The sequence below is a fragment of the Vicugna pacos genome, chromosome 13 (assembly GCF_048564905.1).
Source record: "Vicugna pacos chromosome 13, VicPac4, whole genome shotgun sequence".
Lineage (NCBI taxonomy): Eukaryota > Metazoa > Chordata > Mammalia > Artiodactyla > Camelidae > Vicugna > Vicugna pacos.
In genome coordinates this window covers 44,008,657-44,031,387 of record NC_132999.1, presented here as the reverse complement: position 1 = coordinate 44,031,387, position 22,731 = coordinate 44,008,657, and the positions used below count along the sequence as shown (strand labels likewise).

The 22,731-nt window shown below is 43.0% G+C and overlaps 1 protein-coding gene and 1 long non-coding RNA gene across 2 annotated transcripts in view; one reads left to right on the top strand and one right to left on the bottom strand.

Moving 5' to 3' along the window:
- Positions 1 to 22,731, bottom strand: part of CSMD2 (CUB and Sushi multiple domains 2) — a 576,739-nt gene that overhangs the window by 49,598 nt on the left and 504,410 nt on the right. Inside the window, exons 48-54 of the mRNA XM_072974827.1 lie at positions 17,418 to 17,606; positions 14,838 to 14,984; positions 11,918 to 12,106; positions 7,777 to 7,962; positions 6,619 to 6,813; positions 4,777 to 4,950; positions 3,133 to 3,306 (exon numbers count right to left, since the gene is read on the bottom strand). Of these exons, the coding sequence (XP_072830928.1) occupies positions 3,133 to 3,306; positions 4,777 to 4,950; positions 6,619 to 6,813; positions 7,777 to 7,962; positions 11,918 to 12,106; positions 14,838 to 14,984; positions 17,418 to 17,606 (1,254 nt within the window). The remainder of the gene's footprint in view (positions 1 to 3,132; positions 3,307 to 4,776; positions 4,951 to 6,618; positions 6,814 to 7,776; positions 7,963 to 11,917; positions 12,107 to 14,837; positions 14,985 to 17,417; positions 17,607 to 22,731) is intronic.
- Positions 3,662 to 22,292, top strand: LOC140700723 (uncharacterized). The gene is made up of 4 exons (XR_012079306.1): positions 3,662 to 3,811; positions 6,292 to 6,481; positions 10,616 to 10,741; positions 21,797 to 22,292. It is a non-coding gene; the product is annotated as an uncharacterized lncRNA (long non-coding RNA).

Below are 22,731 nucleotides of genomic sequence, written 5' to 3'. Positions count from 1 at the left end.
TGAAGCTCACTAAGAAGGCAGAAGGGAAGGCGGCCCAGAGACTCATGGAGGGATTAGCCTTGGGTCTGGAGAGAGACTCTTCTCCTAGGTGGGAGGGAAGGGGCCAGGAGGAAGGCAGACAAGGACAGACGTGTGGGTGGGGAAGCAGGAAGTGAAAGGAGTTACTGTCTGATGGCTTCTAGTGTCTCTGCAAAGTAGAAAGTGAGATTATATAATTAGCTAATAAGCATTGGAGTGTATATGAATTATTCCTTAATCCTCACAACCCCATGAGGTAGGTACCATCATTATCCTCACAGGAAAGGAGAATTTCTGAGGAGTCTGGGGACTAGACTGGGGACTGGAGAGTATGGGTCTTCAGAAGAGAGGTGAAACTGTGAACTAGCTGTGTGAGGAATGGACAGGGGAGCCAAGTGAGGGGATGGAGAAGGGCAGTTGGAAAATTCTGAGAGCCTGGTTGATATCGGAAGCCTTGAAGTCATACGTGATGGCCCTAACACAGTCCCTCCCACAGAGCAACCACTTATAAATATTTGTTCTTTTGCTCTTGCCTTCCTCCTCCAGATACTTCCTAAATCTCTGTGCTCCAGGAGAGAATGGAGCTTGGTACAAGAGATCCTGGATTCTGTGATGTGACAAAGTGGCATCACCATTACCATCATCACTGGCATCATCACAACGGCAATGGCCTGCATCTGACCATTTCACATGTATTAATTTATTTAATCCTTACAATGGTCTCTGAGGTACCTGCTTTTCATAGATGAGGAAACAGACCTAGTGAGATAAACTAACTTGCCTAAAGTCATAAAGCCATATGCTATGTAGTGGTAGACCTGGGATCTGAACCCAGGCAACCTAGGTCCAGGGTCCCAGTGCCCAATTGCTTTACTACACTGCCCTTCATTATGGACCAGGTATAAAATTCAGTATCTTTAGGTTAGGTAGACATTCTCCATTTAATTTCAGACTCCAACATTCTCTGTTATTTATAGCCCAAATCTCTTCACACGTATTCTGTGCCAATTTCCTGAAGGCATCTGAATTTGTATTTCCTGGAGGAAACTAAATATGTTTTGTTTAGACACATCTGGAAGGCTGACTGACTATATATGGGTCTTGCTTACTGTAAACCTAATATTTAAGATGCTGTTAAGACTAATTTTCATGCATTGCTTATTGAGTGAGTCTCATGATGCCATTGCTCCATCTCGTATATGAAAAGCCAAATAAAGAAGAATTAAAAGCAAAAACCTGCCTTCAAAAATTAAGAGCAGGGGGAGGGTATAACTCAGTGGTAGAGCATGTGCTTTGCATACACGAGGTCCTGGATTCATCCCCAGTACTTCCCTTAAATAGAGAAATAAATGAATAAATAAACCTAACTATCTCTGCCCCCCTCGCCCCCAAATTAAGAACAAACCCTGCACTTTACATCAAGGCTCACTTGATGGAACTTTAAAAAGTGAAGAATTTTCCAGATTACTTTCAGGCAATTGAGGAAAACAATAGTTCAAAAAATGTAGACTAATAACAAGAAAGACAAATAAAATCATAGAAAGCGCAGGCCTGCAGCAGAACCAGAAGACAGAGAATGCTATAAACTTCAAATTATGTGTAAGTAGAAAAAGAAACACTAAACCCAGGCAGAACTATTTCTCACGCTTCTGCTGCAAGCCTTTGCGGAGAGCAAGTCTGGAAAGAAGAGGAGAGGAGCAGGGGAATATCAATTTAAAGTAACTGCTGGAAAGAGAAAGTCCATCTTCAATGTGAATATACTGAAAAAGGATCCTAGTATGTCAGTGTACTGACTACAGGAAAGGAACATAAAAGTTTATAACTTTTCCTAAATACAAAAAGAAATGGAAAAAAAAAAGCAAAGTGAGAAAAAGCAAAGAAAACATATCATACAGAGAAAGAAACAGAGTTATTGTATGCATGATATTTTACACATAATCATTAAACACAACAAAATTAAAATCAAACATGTGTCATAACATTATATGTGAATGAATCTGACTAACCTATTATAAGAAAAGGATTTTTAATTGGTCCAGAAGGCAAGGCCCAACTTTCTGATGTATACAAGAGACACATCCAATTTAAGTGATTCAGAAAGGCTAAAATAAAGGGATGGTGAAAGATACACCAGGCAAGTGGGAAAAGGATGGAAGCAGGGGGTGTAAGCTTGAGCCAGGCACAGTACAATTCAAACTAGAAAATATTAAAAGTGACAAAAAAGACATTTTTAAAGGCTAAAACCACAATTTGCAATGCAGATATAATAGCTATGAATATCTATGTACCAATTAACATAGCAATTAGCTTTATGTAAAAGAAACTATGGGAAATGCATGGAAAAGTAGATAGAAGAACATTAATAATCGAAAACTTAAAAACATGCCTCTCAGAACAAAACAGGTCAGGTGAACAAAAAAAAAATAAGTAAGCATACAGAAGACACAAACAACAAAATCAGTAAGGCACATCTTATGATTACATACAGAACTTCACACCCTAATACTCTTTCATCTCAAAAGCACATGGAACATTCATAACAACTGATCAAATATTATGCCACAAGGAAGCATCAGTAAATTCCATGAAGTAGAAGTATTATATGCAGTGCAATAAATTAGAAATGAATAGCAAAATAAAAATCAAAAAGGCCCTACCATCTGGAAATAAAAACCACACATTCTTCTATTAAAAAAACTTCTAGGCAAAGGGAAGTCTAATACCAAAATTACAGAATTTCTAATAAACAATAAAACACAAATTTTTATAATCTGTGAGATACAATTAAAGCAGTGATCAGAAGAAATTTTATAGTCTTAGACACTAATATCCATAATAATCAATAAAAATGAAAGACTGAAAATAAATGAATTAAACTTTTAGTTCAAAAGCAAGAAAATGAACAAAAAAGTTAACCTCATGGAAGGAAATAATAAAGGTGAAAGCAATAATTAATAATGTAGAAAACTGAAAACAATAGATGTAAGGATTTGTGTCTTTGAAAAACATTAACAAAATATGCAAAAATCTCTAGCTAACCAAATCGAGACAACACCAGGGAAAGTCCACGTGGCCCCTGAGCCCACAACTAGGGAGAGCGGGTAACATACTTACGCACACAGAAAGGGGTCTTGCCCGACCAGTGATGATCCTGCTGGCAGATGCGCACAGACATGCCAATGAGCCGGAAGCCAGCGTTGCACTGGTACACCACGCTGCCCCGGTAGTTGTAGTTCTCCCCGTTGATGTGCCCATTGACGATGGGCTCAGGAGTCCCGCAGTGGCCAGCTTTGGTGGGACATGGGGAAAGAAAGTAAACTGAAGAGGAACTGCTAGAAAAGGAGGTGGGGCTTGGTCAGGGAAACGGGAGACAGGGAGGGTAGGGAAAAGGACCACGTTACCCAACCACCCATTGTTTCTCCCATCTCCCCCTGACAGCAGAACCGGGAGTGACTTCAGGAATCCTAGATGTGATAGAAATGGTGTTGAAGACTTGGCAACCCCAAATCCCAAGGTTGCATGCCAAATGACTCTCCATCTCTGAGCTTTAGTTTCTGCGTCTGTACATGGGTGAGAAATGATCACTGTTACCTCCCTGCCTCTGGAATCATCCCTCTCTTTTTCTCATCATCCAGGATTTCTGGAGCATCTACTGCATGGGGAGCACTGTGGTCTACATCAAGGCAGTCAAAGCCTGTTTGTGCTGAAAATAACCATGTACAAACAGGTGGCTTGGCTAAATTCACCCTTCCTTGTCCTTGAATGGCAAGGAACACAGACAATGTAAACCTAGGTGAGTTATTTTTGTTAAACAGTGTTTGGGTAGAATGTATTCCTACTGTTTCCATTAGCATTTTTGGCTCTGTGTAGAAATAACTCATAGCTGCATCTCTAACAGAGGCCCGAGACAGTGGGAGGGAAGTTTTTTTCACTCTGAAACAGATTGTCCAATCCATGCTATTGGGTCTGTGTAGCTGGGACCCTCCTTTGGACTTGAGGGGTCCAAGAAAGGATTGAGAGAAGACAGAACTTTAGAGTCTAAGGTTTAGGCAAGGAATAGATTAACCATGGAGGAAATGATAACTTAAAAAAAATTTTTTTTTGGAGCAGGGGGAGGTAACTAGGTTTATTTTTATTTATTTATTAACGGAGGTACTGGGGATTGAACCCAGGACTTCATGCATGCTAAACGTGTACTCTCTCACTGACCTATACCCTCCCTCCAACTTTGTCCTTTATAAGCCAGGTTGGTTTTTATGCTCTTGTCATACATTGACATATTTTTGTCATAAAACAAGATAATGATTAAAAATGTATATATTATAATAAATAATACAGTACATGTAATATTACATATTTGTAAAATACATATGTATGTAACATTTGCTAATATATAATAAAAATGGTATTTTAGGTGTGTTGCAGGACTATGTCTCTGTAAATTTCCCTGGAGGTCGAGATGGGGGCTTCCCCATCATACAAGGACCAATTAAAAGGGGGTGTCTTTTTGATCAGAATGAGAACCCCTCAAAGGTTTGTCTCATCAGACCTGAAGTCCTTTTCATTCTTTTGGGTGTTCGCAGGGAAGCTGGTTCAGGGGTTTAGTCATGGTAGATGCCCCATAGCTAGTGTCTGGATTAAGCATTTTATGGTAGTGGCAAAATAGCACTGTTCAAAGATTGGGATCTAGCTTTGGAAAGATCTAACCTGTCCTGAGGAGGGGAAAATGGACGGGATCGGCCTGGGGAGGGCACTTACCAAGGCAGCGGACTTCGGAGCCACTCCAGAGCCCATTGGCCATGCACTCGCGCACCCTGGAGCCCACCAGCGTGTAACCGGAATTGCAGGAGAAGATGGCCGTCGCCCCGTAGACGGACAGTGTTCCGATGCGGTGCCCGTTGGGTGGGATGGGGAGCTCTCCGCAGGAGATGACTACAAAGATCACAAAATGCTCAGGAAGACAGCCCCGAGAGAAGGGACACGTGTTGCTTCTGATTAGCAAGAATAAAGACAAAAATAAGATCTGTTTACACATGACCAGAATATGTGTCGACAGTGACCGTTGTGCTGTTACACTGGGCCAGTGGTTCTCAACTGGAGATGTCACCAGAAGCACCTGAGGAGCTTTTAAAACATCCAGGCTGCACTCTGGACCCATGATTGACAATCTCTGAAGATATGACTCAAGCATGTGTATTAAAAAATATTCAGGTGGTTCAGATGTGCACCCTGGTTGGCAACCACTGTATCAGAGAGATGGCAATTGGATGCTCCTTGGCTTCCAAGGCAGATGCTGCAGGTCAATTTCCCTGTCCCCTGTACTGAGCCCAGCAGCAGCCTCACACTGTTCCCCACAGAGCACTGCAGACGGTGGCTGGTAGACTGAGGTGAGGCCAACGGCCAAGGCTGTTATCATCGTAATGAGCTGTTACACGCTCCTGACTTCTACTCGGTTATGCTGCGGAGTCTGCACTTGGATGAATAGACAACAGTGTCTTGGATCATAGACGCTGGGAACACACCACTTCTTCTCCCACTCAAGCTCAAACGTCCCCCTGCTCACTGACAAGTGATCGCCTTCTGTCCCTTCACAAACACTTACTTTCCTCTACCACATCCTCATTGACTGAGTCAGTGTCATCAGTACATCCCTATTGGTGGCTGCTGCCATGAGCCACTCAGATCCCCCTTTAGGACTGAAGGATTTCTTTCCCCACCTGCTGGCAGACAACCCTCAGCTGTGAGCCCTTTTCAAATTGCATTGGTTAAGAAGTCCTCTTACCCAAGGTCGTGCTCTCTTCCTGGGGCAGCCTGCACCCAGTGTTTGGTCAGTGTGGACATATAAAGGCCCCCTGTTCCAAGTTGAGACAATTCTGAAGGGCCACCCAGATTCAGAGCTCTTTATCAGCTGAGGCCTTCTCTGATACTGCATCAGAGACCACCTTCCCTATCTTCCCAGTCCTGCTTCCCTCCCTCCCCTCCCCTCTATTCCTCTCCTCTCTGCACCTCTCCCCTCCCCTGCTCTTTCCTTCCCCACCGTGGTGATCCCAAGAGCACCTCCTAACAAACCTCCATCTCATAGTGCCTCCAGGGACCTTCACCTTTGAAACTATCTTAAAGAACCAAGGACAAACAATTCACAATGGAGGAGAGGCAGGTGGCCTTAGGTGGCCTGTCCCTTGTGCCACACTCATCCCTCCTACACATACTCCCATTATAGGTCTTACTCATCACATTTCATCATCCTTGCTTCTTTATTGTCTGTCTCTCTAGGAGACTGTAAGCTTCTTGTGGGCAGGAGCCACAACCTTTTATCTTCATACCTCTACAATACCTGCCATGAATGTTGAATAAGTGAATTAGTGGATGCTCACCTGGACAAAGGCAACTTTTTAATACGCTGACAAGATGCTAAGAAGTACTTCCTTAAAGGAAGAGGCCTCTCTCCAGCTCCTGATTCTAGGTGAGTGTTCAAAAAGAGGTTCAGTGCAATCCCTGCATATATCCCTCTTCTCCCTGTCCCCAGTCCAGCCCATGTATGAGACAGTTCAGGTTGGAGGCACGGTGCCAAACCTGCCCACCCTCCCCTCCTGGCCTTACTTTGGCAGGTGGGCAGAGAGTTGCCAAGGCTCCATTTGCCATTGGCCTGGCAGCGGATGACCCTCTGGCCGGTGTAGTAGTAGCCGGGGTCACAGATGAGCATCAGCTGGGCCTGGAACTGGTACTGTGTCTCAAAGATGAGCCTCCATCGGCCGTGCTCCACACTAAGGCTGCTGACATCGGGACAGGACACCGCTGGGGAGAGACGAAAAAGCAGACAGGAGGATGAGTTAGTTAGTTATGGAAGACACAGGCAAGAGTCTGGAACTGGGGACTGGGAAACCGTAGTGCAGTGATGATGAATCCAGAGTCTTCAGTCCCCAGGATGTGAGCTGGGTGGGGAATGTGGCAAACTGGGGTGGGCAGATCTGCCAAAAAAAAAATAGAACAGTAAAGAAGAAAAAAAAAAAGAAAAAGGGAGGTGGCATTCAGTCAGTGTTGACTGATGGATGTTAAGACTGCAAATTCCAATTGGTCAGGTCTGCCTTTTTCAAGAGAAGCTAGAAATATAAATTTTTATGTAAAATTTCCTGATTTAAAAATGTTGGGGGTAGGTAGGTATTGCTCGGTGGTAAAGCACATGCTTAGCATGCATGAGGTCCTGGGCTCAGTTCCCAGTACCTCCATTAAAAACAACAACAACAACAGAGAATTGAAAATCAAATAAAGCAAATACATTTAAAAAAATGTTGAGAAGAAATTTAAAAAATTTTGCATAGGCCAAGGGACCAACACAAAACAAAAGAAAAACACAACCCCCCGTATCTTTGGACGGGCTATGGCCCATGAGGCATCCAGTTTGTGACTCTGGCCTTAAGTTGAACTTAAGCTGAACTGAAGTTTTGTGGTCAAAGGACACTCATGCAAACTTTCTGACAGTTCTTCCATTTAAAGGAAGTGGACCAGTTATTCCCAAGTTCTGTGACGGTTTATGGAAACATCTCAGGGAACAGTGGTCTCTCAATGCTTCGAGAGCCAATACAAATGGGAACCCAGGTTGGCAGATGGCACTACCTACCCGTCTCAGCCCCGAGTCCCCGACCTCTGTGTGAATGCTTGCCCCCATCACTGAGTTTTTAGCTCACTCCTTTGCCAGGACGATTTTCAGCTGCTCACCCAGCCCCTCGCCACCCCCGCCACCACTACCCCAGGACTCACGGACACACTGCGGGGGGATGTTGCTGTTGCTCCACAGGCCTGTCTCCAGACACTCCGCTGTGGCCTCGGCACCTGCCTGGAGGTGGTAGCCTTCGCTGCAGCTGTACACGGCCTTGGTTCCCACTGTGTACTCTTTCCCAAACACCATTCCATTCTTGGGGGCCTCGGGAAGCCCACAGGAAAGAGCTAGCGGAGAAAAAAAACGTCATGAGCACGTCTGCTTCAAGATGGTGTTCTGAGAACACATTTTAATCTTTTTTCTCCCTGAGGCCCTAATCAAATTATAGTAAAGACTAATAACAAGAGAGACCTTATAACAAAAAAGGAAATGGGAAGACCATCAGCAGAGGAGATGGAAAAAAAAACTTTGGAGGGTGAAATGAAGATGAAATGTGTTGACTGATTAAATGAAGTCAAGAAGCTGCAGCACAAAACAAATGGGAGGGAGCTACTGGCTGAGACCAGTCCCCCATCCCTTCCTACAGATACGGTGGAGAGACATTCGGGCAGCCATTCTCCCAACCAAAGAGAGAGGGTTTTCTTCCCCACTTAAGGAAAAGAAAGAGAAAAGAAAAGAACAGAACAGAACTTCCTTGAGAGAATTAGGGATGTTGAGTAGGAGTAAGCATCCCAGAGTAAAGCCCCCTTTTTTTAAAACCATTTTTTATTTATTTATGTATTAATTTTACAATATCCTATTTTTTAAACTGAAGTGTAGTTGATGTACCACATTATATGTTATAGGTATACAATATAGTGATTCACAAAGTTTTAAAGGTTATACTCAATTATTATGAAATACTGGCTGTATTCCCCATGTTGTACAGCACATTCTGTAGCTTGTTTTATACCTCTCAATCCTTCACTTCCCTCTTGCCCCTCTTCTTTCCCTCTCCCCACTGGTAACCACTAGTTCCTTCTCTACATCTGTGAGTCTGTTTCTTTTCTGTTTTATTCACTAGTTTGTTGTACTTTTTAAATTTTTTAATTTTTAAACATTTTATTGAAGTATAGTCAGTTTACAGTGTATTTTTTTAGACTCCACATGTAAGTGGTATCTTACAGTATTTGTCTTTCTCTGTCTGGCTTATTTCACTTAGCATAATGCCTTCCAAGTCCATCCATGCTGTACACCAGAAACTAATACAACATTTTAAATTAGCCAGTAAATGTTAGCCATTATATATAAAAATAGATTTTAAAAAAGTTTCTTCTGTATAGCACAGGGAACTATGTTCAATATCTTGTAATAACCTTTAATGGAAAAAAAGAGAAAACCAATATGTATGTATATGCATCACTGGGACATTGTGCTGTACACCAGAGACTGACAGATTGTAACTGACTATACTTCAATAAAAAAAATTAGAAAATAAATTAGCTAGCAAGCCTCTTTTAATGCAAGGATTTAAGGGCTCTCAGTCTAAAGGCTGCTCCTCTGTCTGCTTATCTCTGCCACATACTCAACTCAACTTCTTTTTTTTTTTTTATAATATAGTCAGTTTACAATGTTGTATCTCAACTTCTTATTCATGGGAGAAACCCAGTAGGTAACAATATCTGCAGATACTAACAACAAAGGTAATCCACATCTGTTACCTGGGAAAAACAACGTAGCCTTTACTTAAAAATATGAATCATCAAAAATCACTATGCATATGAAGAAAACCAGCAGCAGGAAGACATAAACAAAGATAAGATTAAAAACAGGGGGAAAAAAAAGTCTCTCCTAGGAAACAGACTTAGCTTTGGTAATAGAAGACATATAACAGTTAAACATCTGATTGGTACTATCTTGAGAAAGTCAAGGTGACATTATTATATAAAATACGAACAGAGTGCTTTGAAAAAGAACAACAAAAAAAATGAACAAGGAGGGGCTCCTTTAAGTTAAAAATATGATCACCAAAAGAAGCATTAAATAGAAGGGGTGAAGGGGCAGAGATTAAAAGAAATTTCCCAGAATACAGACCAAAAAGACAGAGACTGAAAATGAAAGAAAAGGACCGAAAACACAGGGGATCAATCCAGGACGTCCGACAGTCAACAAGTCAGGGGTCCAGAAAAAGAGAACAGGAAAGTGGAGAGGATGGAATTATCAGAGATGAAAGTTCCCCAGAGCCGAAGAGACACAGTCTTCAGACTGAAAGGGGCAGAGGGCAGCACTTCTCAGCATCCCTGGCCTGGCCCTTCTCTCGTGAATAACCAAGAGGACAGAAGATAACGTTTCAGCCTGAGAGACTAAAAGGCTGTCTTGTGATCTCCAGGCCAAAACACAGTCCCCCAAGCCAGAGGTAAGAGGGACACCTCCTGGAGGTAGGAGAGGAGGGGACAGAGTCACAAAGCTTGTGGTGGAGTGAAATCTCTGAGGGAGAGGATGGGTGGTGAGAGCACCCTCCCTTCAAAGGGCCACGGCATCTGTGTTCTCACAGCCACAGTCTCCGTGGAGGCAGAAGTGAAGAGCACCTTCTGGGTGGTGACCGAGGGCACACGCTTGTCCGCATGGCACCAGGATTCCAGAGAGCAGGGAAGGGATGGCTGAGAAGGGGCACACCGGAGGGGAACGCGGGGCGGGGAGGAGACGCAGCAGAGAAGCATGGGGCTGAGTGGATGAAGCCTAGAGGGGCTTGGTTTTGGGAAGAGACAAAAGAGAGAAATGAGAGGCCTGGCTGGTTCCAACCGGAGTTTTGGAAAAAAGACTTGTCTGTGTTGATACCGTTAGAGAAATGGAAACCAAAGCCAAACGACATTTGCCATTTGTCAGTTCTCTGTGATCTTTGCTTAGAGCATCAGATAGAATATTAACGATGCATTGTTTCTGTTCTTTGAGAAAACTCAGGCACAGGCCAGAGAAGGTCATGAGGGTTCGAGATAACAGATGTCATTAAAAAGTACACCACTGTGCTGGGAACCAAAACGCAAGAACATCACATCAAGTGATTTCCTGTTTTTGTCTATATAATTGGTAAAAATTTTTTCTTTCTTTCTTCTTTTTAACGTGGTATATAATGTTGAGAATGTGGGAGAGAAGACAACTTTCACTTGCTGTTGGTGGAAATATAGGTGAAGGCAAACTTTCTGGACAGCAATGAGTATCAAATCTGTAGATTTTTGGGGGCGGTTTGATTCTACAATCTCATTTCTGGGAATTTATTTTAAGGAAACAAATATGGATGCTTACCAAGATGGAAGTATAATTTTAATAGAAGCATTGTTTACGGTAGCAAAAATACAAAAATCCAAATGACCAGGATCCTGGAATAAATAACAGTTTTTCTATAATGCTATGCAACCATTAAAAATACTGATGAGAAAGTGTATTTAACTACGTGATAGATGTTTACAAAACATGAAGACACTGACAATACCATTTTTGTAAACAACATATAGAAGACCAGAGGAAACGTGTTGACGTGTTAACAGTGGTGATCTCAACTGATGGGATTATAGATCATTTTTGCTTTTTTCTTTTGCATTATCTATAGCTTTTTTCCTTCAGATTTCTAGTCTGAATGTACATTACTTTAAGGAAAAAAAACCCCATAAATGATCAAAGGTATATGCAAACTGGTATATATCTGAGGAGGGGGTAGTGGCTGCCCAACCTGCTGCCCTCTGCCCCTCGCCTCCTCCGACCTGAGCTGGTGCTTCAGCCAGCCCAAGCTGCTTTGCATCCTTGTGATCTCTCTGGGAGTCTGGTTTTGCAAATGATCTTGCTGTTGCCTAGAATGTCTTCCTTGGCAATGCCTGCCACCCTCCCCCCATACCATCCCACTTGCTCTATAAGCCTGAGCCCAGGCGTCCCCTCTTCTGGCCTCCTAGCTGCCCAGGAGCAGGTGGCTACCCTCCGTGGGCTCTCTCAACACCGTGCTCCTGATACAGAACTTCCTTCCTCCATCATTTTGCATTTCTGCGGCTACATATCCATCTCCATCATTGCTCTGGAACACCGAGGCTGTGTTTTACACATATGTCCATCCCCAGGGCTCCAGATATTATGGCTCCGTGACATACATTCACTGAAGGAACAAATCCATTACCAATGAGGAAATCCACACTTGGCAGTGATCAGTCCTGGGACAAGCCCAAGTTGTGAGCAGGAGCGGAGCCACCTGTCACCTCCTTCCCTCCTGCTTCTCACCTTGACAGAGAGGAATGGACTCGCTCCATAGGTAGTAGCCCTGGTGGTGCCGGGTACAAATGGCCATGCTGTGTCCCACCAAGCGGTACCCAGCGTTGCAGCCAAAGTGGACGGAGCCTCCGGGCTGGGTGCTGGTCTGGCCCAGAAGGAAGCCATGGAGCGGGGCCCTGGGCAGGCTGCAGTAGGGAGCTGGACACAAGATGAAGGTCAGGGGATGATGCCCAGGGGGAAGGCAGAGATGGCCCTTCATGCAGGCCCCGTCCCCTGGCTTCTCCCCCAACCTCTCTCCTTGTCTTCGCCACCACCATTTAGGAAGGTCTGAGTAGTCGATGCTGAAAAACAGCCAATCAGTTTAGGGAAGCCAGGGAAAAGAAAAGAAAAGGAGGGAGGAGAAGAGAAGAGAAGGAAGGCAAGAGAAGGGAAGGAAAGGGAAGAGAAGACAAGAAAAAGCAGCCACATGAAGCACTAGGTCCCCTTTGTGGCCTGGGGGCAGCGCTGGTTCAGGCTCTCGACTGCCACCAGCTCCCAGTGAGACAGAAGAAGCAGAACCCAGTGGGGCTGGTCCCAGAAGGGTGTGACCGCAGGGCTGAGGACCCTGGAGCCAGGGCTGCACTCGGGTCCCACTTCCGACCTGTCCACAGGCCTGTGACCTGGAACAAACCACTGCGGCGCTTTCAGCTCCTTTTTTCTCTCCTGTCTGTTGGGATCGGCAATACCTCCCTTACAGGTTTTGGGGCAATTAAATGAGGTCGTGTCTGTAAAGCCACCGGCCCCAGCACAGGGCACTCAGTGCTCAGTAAACTTTGGTCCCTGTCCTGCTTTCCGTTGTGTAGGGTGGTGGCAGCAGGGCGAAGGTGACTATGACAAACCAGGACAGAAAATCCATAGTCCTCATTCCCCCTCAACATATGCCTTCAGCTTATTTCATTCATTCATTCACTCAACAAACAGATATCGAGCGTCTATTCTATCCCAGGGACTGTTCCAAGTGCTGGGAATACAGCAGTGAAGAGAACCGACGAAAACCCCAGCCTCAGAGAACCTGCAATGAAAATCTCCCCCAGGGATCCTCGGGGGAAGTGCTGTGAGCCCGGGAAGGAAGGATGACCAAAGGAACACAGACAGCGAGCCTGTTCATTTGCTCAGAGTCCCTGGCTGGGACTCCCAGGTAGACACTGGATAAGGTAGGATGAGGATGCAGGACCCTTTGTGCATCCTTCCCACAGTGCGGTCCTCTGGCCTCTTACGTGATCACATCCCTTTGCTGGTGAAACTGAGTTTTAAACACCTCCCTTCCAAGCCAGACGTGCTTCCTTGCTCCTGCCTTGCTGCCTGTGCCTTGAGCTACATGTCTACCTCAGTTGAGAACAAGCATCTCAGTTACAAAATCTACTCCGTCACAAGGCTAGACGCCTGTGCCAATTACACGACTTCGCTGTATTTTCATTAAGGACTCACTGTCTCATCCTGTAATTAATTCACTTTCTACATAGCGTATGGACTGTAATTATAGCTGACTCATTACCCACAAACATGTGATTAATCCTTAAAAGCATCAAGGAAAGGGCAACTCTTTCGTGGCTTTTAGTTCAGGGTTTAGCAACTAGCAGACAGAAATGCTACTAAAATGCCTTATGTCTTTTTTTGTGTTAGGAACTTAGCCAGAATCTCCCTGACAGGTAGATTAAAGTTTCTTTTTCATCATGAGGAAATGGAGACCTGACCTAAAGAGGCTGAGTGACTTGTTTAATAATCAGCCAGCCAGTTGGTGACAGAGCTGATCACCGACCCTGGGGGTCGTGAAGGCACCGTCTCTCTTGTGCGTGTGGAGGAAAGGAATGTGGGGTCCACTTTGCAGAGGAAATGGATTCTGAGATAGCTTAGGTCCTCCTCCTCCCAGGCTCCCCGCAGCTTCCTCTGGTTGGCGCCCCGCTGAAGCACACCCAGGAGCTTCTTAAGACTTCAAATGGCCCGCTAAGTTTGGGCTGGCCTTCCAAGTTGGCAGGCCGTGAGAAGGGATGGACTGAGACAGGTGGTGACTCGGGCTGTCATCTGACAGCCCGTCTAATCGATAGGCTTTAAAGGTTTGTCCAACGTTTGTTTGGAACGTAGGCCAAATGCAGCCGGGGGCAGCCTGCTGGAGGGGGCCGGCGCCTGGGGGCATTTGTCACGGTCTTAAAGCAATTCACTTCTGTCTCTGAGCTCCCAGAGCCCAGCCAGCAGTTCAGTGGACCCACTGCCCTTCAAAATGGGCAGCAAGCAGCTTTTCAGATTTCCTTTCCAATGACAGACAGTAAACCCCATGATGGGAGTTCAGATAACTTTGATTTTTCTCCATCTCATTACCTTTCCAAGGATATTTTTGTGCCCCTTGTAGATTGTTGGCCAGTCAGCCGTCTGGCTAGTGTGGCTCTTGATCTGACTCTGCCTATGAGATACGGCTTGCAGAGCAGGAAAGTGGCTCCTGGACTCAAAATACCACCTATCTTTTGCAGCCTGTCTAATGCTGGCCAGTTGGAGACCTATGTCTTAGGGTTTTAGGGAACTTTTATTAACATTGCAACAGTGTTAGGGATAAAACCTCATACTGGCATTATCAGATCATGTATAATTAACTTATCCAAAAGACACAGACAGGCAGTATGAGCAGAAAGAGGGAAGAGGTTGAACATGGGGAGAAGTACAGAAAAGGGGAGGAGGGAAAACATCAAGGACACTGTGCAGCTATAGGTGAGAGACTCACTGTGCAGCTGTAGGTGAGAGAGGCTTAGGGGAGGAGAGAGGCTGTCAGCCCCTAAGCCCGCGGAGGAGCTCCGCCATGGATAAGGAGATGCCCATGGCTTACTGGGGTGTTTTGGGTGGGAAATTTAAGGGGCTCAGGGGCTGCAGCCCTTCTCACAAGTCCTCATGTTGTACTCACCTGAGTACCGAATCTTAAAGCCCTTCCGATTATAGGCGTGGTCTGACGACCAGCGCAGGTACACAGAGTTGCTTGAGCTGGTGACGACCAGGGGAGCCGAGTAATTCCCACTGAGGGCTTTCAGCAGAGGACTCTGTCCTGAGGGGCCTGGGGGGAGAGCGCGGACACAGGATTACAGACCATCACAGCTGTCAGAGACATCAGAGATGATACCTTTAACATAACCACCTCCCATCTTCCCCTCCTCAAGTGAAGCCACGCAGATGCAGGATGGTAGCCGAGCACCGTCATTGGCCCGTCTGCTCCTCTCCCAGCATCCTCAGGCCTTGCTCTAGGTGCTCTTTCCTCCTGAGCTCTCAAGCAGTGCTCCGAGAAGTCCCTGCCAGTGCACAGCAGCTGGCAGTTGAGATGAAATCCATGTGCCCCCCCTGGGACTTGCCGAGGGCCAAGCAGCTGGCTAATTGGAAGAGCTAGTTCTCAACCTGGGAAGTTTTTTACCTCCCCATCCTACTTCACTTGTGCAGACTGAAAACAGCTCAGTGCCTGCCATATAGAAAAAATATTTATGAATGAATTTACTGCACTCAAGCTAGAGGAAATGTTATGCCTCAATGTCATAAACAACCTATCTCCCCAATGTTCCTTTCCAAGGCTCTTCCAGGAAGGCCTCCCTCTTCTTTTCCCAAACTTCAATGTCTGTAAGTGTATCCTGAGGGGGCTGGGTCACGGGAGGCAGAGTATAAAGCTGGATAAATCCAAAACACAGGGCTTATCATCCTGGAAAGAGCCCTGATTGATGGTTCTAATGTGCTGCTGAGACAGCTCTTGGGAGCCTGGCAAAAGTAATGGACCACGTTAAACAAAGCAGAGGCATCTGAACTGCTGTGACAAACTACACAGGAAGGGGTCAAAAGGCTCAGGGAAATGGCACATCCACTGTATTAGAGCAGAACACCCACTAGCTGACCATGTCCTTCAGGAAGATCTGGAGGACTCTCCGGCTCCCAGAGCAATAAGGCATGCACAGGTGCGGGGGGTGAGGACCAGCATCCCCAGCAGCCCGCATAACGGCCGCCGGCTGAAACCGATGGGAGGAGATGCTGGCGGAGCTGGGCCCCCTAGTACTGATGGGGAGGGGCCTCAATACGCAGGCCAGGAGGAAGCACTGAATCGTCAGAAACAAGGGTGGCATAATCACTAAAGTGGGCAGCCAGGTTGGAATGCCAGCCACAAGGGCCTGATCTGCAGGATCCATGGAGATGGCTCACAGAACATGGTATTCCTAAGGGCAAGAGAGATGGGCAGGCCAAAAAAATATGCACATATGAATAAAACAGATCATAAATATGTAACCAAAAGGGTATGGAAAGCTCTAGTCCCTTGAATAATTTGGACACTTGAGCCAGGTTTCATTTCTTACTCCAGAACACTCTGACTGAAGGAGAGGCTGGGTCCTTATGAAAAACGACCCTGCAAAATAACACCAAGTGTATATAGTAGTGATTGCCTGAATCCTTATCCCAAAAGACCTACCACTAATAACTCAGAGAACTGAATATTGGAGAAAAGAGAATGTCTAGATATTTGGAAGACTTCTGTATATAAAGTGTGTGAATTGATGCCATTTGGGGCCCAAAGCACTAGCATGGCTCCTTTATTACAACAGGGGTGTGTGTGAGGGGTGGGATGGTAAGAAATGAAGTCCTATCCTGGGTCCATCTCACAGTTCAAATTTAACCAAGTAGTAGCCTCAGCTTGCAGGAACTATGCCAGATGTAGTATCTTCATGAGAGCAGATTAACCTAGCCTTGGTTATACGGAATGCAGTTATTAATCTAGCAATGTATGCTTTTCTATACCCACCAGAAAGGAGGATCATAAGCAACTTGCATTTACATGAAATAGACAACAATATACATCCAAGGTCTTGCCCCAGAGCTATGTTAATTCTCCTGCTCTGTCACAATGGAATATGAAGAGATGTGGACCATCTGGATATCCTGATATAGCATATTGATTTACTATATCAATGACATTGGATTCATTGGATCTGATGTGCCAGAAGGGAAAATTAGTGTACATGCCTTTGCAAGACACATGTACTCCAGAGGGTAAGAGATAAATCCTACAAAGAGTCAGGTGAATTTTTTAGGAACCTGAGGCCTGGAGCATGCTGAGACACTGCCTCCAAATTAAAGAGCAGGTTATTATACTTTTTCTTTCCTATCACCAGGAAAGAAGCAGTGTCTGGTAGAGCTCTTTGGATTTTGGAGGCAGTCTACTCTTCATTTGGGAGTAGCGCTATGACTCATTTATTGGTTGATATTCATGACATGCTAGCTTTGAGTGATGGCTAGATTTATGAAAGGGTGCTGGAGCAGGTCCAGGCTGTAAATACAAGCAGCCCTACTGTCTGGGCCGTACAACTCATCAGCTTCCATGCTATTGGGGTTTCTATGGTAGAGAAAGACATTGTGTAGAGCACCTGGAAAGTTCTAACTGGGAGGCTGCATCATAGACTCCTAGGGTTTTGAAGCAAGTCTGTGCTATCTGTGGCAGGGAATGATTTGATTTACTTACCATCAAAGATCTCAAACTCATCATACTGCTTCTCACTGAGAAAGTACTCCACTGTGAGGGTGATGTTATACTCAGGCTCCACTCTCACCAGCCAAGAGCAGGTCTGGAACTGGGGATAGCTTCCAGGGTAGCTCTGACTCAGGATCACACCTGTGGAGTCTGTCAGAAGCTCATTCGTTGGGCAGTGCACTTGGAGAGAGAAAGAGAAATACCAGGTACATGAGATGGCGACGGAACTAGGGTCAACATACTTGCTTTTTCCTGGTGCAAAAGACAACCACTGGAAAAACCAGTCAGTATCTGAGCACATTCAAACAAGATTCCAACACCCATCGTTACACTGCTCCATGGCGTGAGTTGATCTCAGATTCGGTGTCAGTGTTACTAGATGGCTGAGGCTCAGGCTTGGTCAGTTGGTTGAAATTAAACTTCTTAGCTCAGATATGGGTTTTGGAGCAGGTGGGGATGACAGGTACATACAGACAACAGTAAGGCACCCCAAATCCAAGAGTTAAGTGGGTTTGATTTAGACAAAGAGAGTATAGGGCAGAGGCAAGCACATGGGATTTTGAGTCAAACACACCTGGATTTACAGTCCACCTCTGTCACTTACTACCTGTGTGGGTCTTGAACAAATTATTTCCTTTCTGTGCAATGGCTTCTCCATCTCCAATCTAGAAAGATAACACCTACCTTACAGGGCTGCTGTATTACACAGAAAATTATATAATTATATATCATGTTATATGAAAATATATTACATTATTACACTAAATAATATATTTAAAGCATGCAACATACTGTCTCCATAAATGGTAGAGATGATGGTAATTACCCTAGGAACACAAGGAAACAGCAGAGTATGGCTGTGACTAAAATATCTAGAAAGAAATTGAAGATGACACAAACAAACGGAAAGATGTTCCATGTTCATGAGTTGGAAGAATTAATATTATTAAAATGTCCATACTACCTAAGCAATATACAGATTCAATGCAATCCTTATCAGAACACAAATGGCATTTTTCACAGAACTAGAATAAATAAGCCTAAAGTTAATATGAAAGCACAGCAGATCTCAAATAGCCAAAGTAATCCTGAAAAAGAACAACAAAGCTGGAGGTCACACTGCCTGACCTCAAACTATACTACAAAGCTATGGTAATCAAAACAGTGTGGTACTGGCACAAAAGCTGACACATAGATCAATGGAACAGAACAGAGAGGCCAGAAATAAGTCCCCACACATACGGTCAATTAATCTATGACAAAAGAGGCAAGACTATACAATAGGGAAAAGACAGTCTCTTTAAGAAATGGTGTTGGAAAAAAAATATATTTTTGGATCTGTCTCCTCAGGCAAGGGCAACAATAAAAAAAAATAAACAAATGGGACCACATCAAACTAAAAACTTTTGCACAACAAAGGAATCCATCAACAAAATGAAAAGGCACCCTACTGAACGGGAAAAGATATTTGCAAAAGATATGTGCAATAAGGGGTTAATATTCAAAATATAAAAGAGCTCATACAACTCAAAAAAATCTGATTAAAAAAATGGGCAGAGGACATAAATAGACATTTTTTCAAGGAAGACATACAGATGGCCGACAGGCACATGAAAAGATGCTCAAGACAGCTAATTATTAGAGAAATGCAAATCAAAACCACAATGAGATTATCATCTTACACCTTTCAGGATGGCAATCATCAAAAAGACAAGATTTAACAAGTATTGGCGAGGATGTGGAACAAAGGGAACCCTTGTGCACTGTTGGTGGGAATGTGAATTGGTACAACACAATGGAAAATATCATGGAGTTTCCTCAAAAAAGTTAAAAATAGAACTACCATATGATCCAGCAATTCTTCTCTATGGTATTTATCTGAAGAAAACCAAACCACTAATTCAAAAAGATATAAGCATCCCAATGTTCATTGCAGAATTTTTTTTGACCTTACAATAGCCAAGGTATAGAAGTAACCTAAGTGTCCATCAATAGATGAATAGATAAAGAAGATGTGGTATATATACACAATGGAATATTACTCAGTCATAAAAAATAATGACCGATTGCCATTTACAACAGCATGGATGGACCTGGAGGGTATTATGCTAATAAAATAAATCAAACAGATAAAGACAAATACTGTATGGTTTTACTTAAATGTGAAATCTGAGAAACAAATACAGCATGTCAGAAACAGACTCACAGATACAGAGAACAAACTGTATTTGTGAGTCTGTCTCTGGCTGCCAGAGAAGATAGGGGTCAGGGGTTGGGCAAAATAGCTGAAGCGGATTAAAAGGAACGAATTACCAGTTACAAAATAAGTCACAGGGAAGTGATGTACAGCACAGGGAATATAGTCAATAATATTATAATAACTGTATGGTACATAATCTACAAAAATGTTAAACCACTATGTTGTGCACCTGAGACTAATGTAATGTTGTAAGTCAAATATACTTTAATTTAAAAAGGTATCTAAAGAAAAACATGCCACCCTAAGGAAGGTGGTCAGTGTGGAACTTAGAAAAGGAAGAACTGGAGGAGGAAGTTAGGAATTTTAAGAGAAAAAGAAAAGCAAATGGCTTCTAGGAGGAAACTAGCCTGGCTTTTGAAATGCTCTGGATTTCACTAACCTGATGACCTACAAAGGTCACTGAGGTGTGGTGATATTTGAGTTCCCCTAGTCTGCTTTCAGGCTGTTTATCTTTCTACTTGAAGCTGCCTCCATCAAGAGGAAACAGGCAAGCTCTCTCAAATGAGATTGGTGCCCAGGTTTGCCTTCTTGTGTGTAATTTTTTCAGACTTAGGCATTAGTGTCTACAAGTTTTTGTTTTGTTTTGTTTTTCTCCTACGTTTGTGATGTCTAGCCTTTGAAGATTTAGTAGTATTCCTCTGTGAAACCATCTAGTCTTGATGTTTTTGGTGGGGTGTCCTCTGATAACATTCCCTATTTTATTTTTAGAGAATTCGGAAAGTATGAACTTTATATTTATACTTGGGTCAATTTTATTAAATTATACCTTCTTCAATAATCATTCATATCACGAATTTATTGGCATGGATTTGTATAAAATAACCTCATAAGTGAAAAAAATTCTTTAGTTCAATGATTATATTCCACTTTTCCTTTCTTACTTTTGCATACTCTCTTTTTCCCTTTGTTCAGATTACCTAATGGTTTGATTATTTTGCTACTTTTTGTTTCACGTACTTCTTTTTATTTACCAGTAAGGCTGTTTTTCTGCTTAAAATTCAAAAGGTTTGAGATATAATTTAACTACAATAAAATGCACAGAGTTTTAAGTATACAATTTAATGAGCTTTGGCAAATGTACATACCTGTGTAACCACTACCACAATCAGGATACAGATTATTTCCATTATCCTAGAAGGTTCTCTTATGCCCTTTGCAATCAGCATGACCTGCCTCAATGCTCCGGGAAATTGATGGTGTTATTTTTATTTTATTTATTTTATTTTAACATTTTTTATTGATTTATAATCATTTTACAATGTTGTGTCAAATTCCAGTGTAGAGCACAAATTTTCAATTATACATGAACATATATATATTCATTGTCACATTCCTTTCTCTGTGAGCTACCATAAGATCTTGTATATATTTCCCTGTGCTGTACAGTATAATCTTGTTTATCTATTCTACAATTTTGAAATTCCAGTCTATCTCTTCCCACCCACCACCCCCTTGGCAACCACAAGTCTGTATTCTATGTCTATGAGTCTATTTCTGTTCTGTATTTATGCTTTGTTTGTTTGTTTGTTTGTTTTAGATTCCACATATGAGTGATCTCATATGGTATTTTTCTTTCTCATTCTGGCTTACTTCACTTAGAATGACATTCTCCAGGAACATCCATGTTGCTACAAATGGTGTTACATTGTTGGTTTTTATGGCTGAGTAGTATTCCATTGTATAAATATACCACCTCTTCTTTATCCAGTCATCTGTTGATGGACATTTAGGCTGTTTCCATGTCTTAGCTATTGTAAATAATGCTGCTATGAACATTGGGGTGCAGGTGTCATCCTGAAGTAGGGTTCCTTCTGGATATAAGCCCAGGAGTGGGATTCCTGGGTCATATGGTAAGTCTATTCCTAGTCTTTTGAGGAATCTCCATACTGTTTTCCACAGTGGCTGTACCAAACTGCATTCCCTCCAGAAGTGTAGGAGGGTTCCCTTTTCCCCACAGTCTCTCCAGCATTTGTCATTTGTGGACTTTTGAATGATGGCCATTCTGACTGGTCTGAGGTGAGAGGTGATACCTCATTGTAGTTTTGATTTGCATTTCTCTGATAATTAATGATATTGAGCATTTTTTCATGTGTCTATTGATCATTTGTAGAGCTACAGTCATCAAGACAGCATGGTATTGGCACAAAAACAGACATATAGACCAATGGAACAGAACAGAGAGCCCAGAAATGAACCCACAAACTTTTGGTCTACTAAACTTCGACAAAGGAGGCAAGAATATACAATGGAATAAAGACAGTCTCTTCAGCAAATGGTGTTGGAAAAACTGGACAGCAGCATGTAAAACAATGAAGCTAGAACACTCCCTTACACCATATACAAAAATCAACTCAAAATGGATCAAAGACTTAAACATAAGACAAGATACAATAAACCTCCTAGAGGAAAATATAGGCAAAACATTATCTGAATACATCTCAAAAATTTTCTCCTAGAAGAAATAAAAGCAAGAATAAACAAATGGGACCCAATGAAACTTACAAGCATCTGCACAGCAAAGGAAACAATAAGTAAAACAAAAAGACAATCTACGTAATGGAAAAAATTTTTGCAAATGAAACCGACAAAGGCTTGATCTCCAGAATATATAAGCAGCTCATATGACTCAATAAGAAGAAAATAAACAACCCAATCCAAAAATGGGCAGAAGACCTAAATAAGCAATTCTCCAATGATGGTGTTATTTTTATAACCATACATTAGTTTCGCCTGTACCAGAACTTCATGCAATTAAAATCCTGTATGTATTATTTTTGTGTCTTGTTTCTTTATGCTTTTAGTAAGGCAGTAACTTTACTTTGTCCTTGTGTGCCTGAAGATTTCATTAATTCATTCTCACTCATAATTGATAATTTACAATTATTTTTCCTGCTGCATTTTATCTTTTAGTAGGTATTACTTTTGATGCAAATAATGCTATGAGTCTGATTTATCTTTTCTCCATGATGGCTTTAACATTTTCTCTCTGTCCTTGGTGTTCTATAATTGCACTGTAATGTTTTTAAGTTTGAATTTCACCAAGTT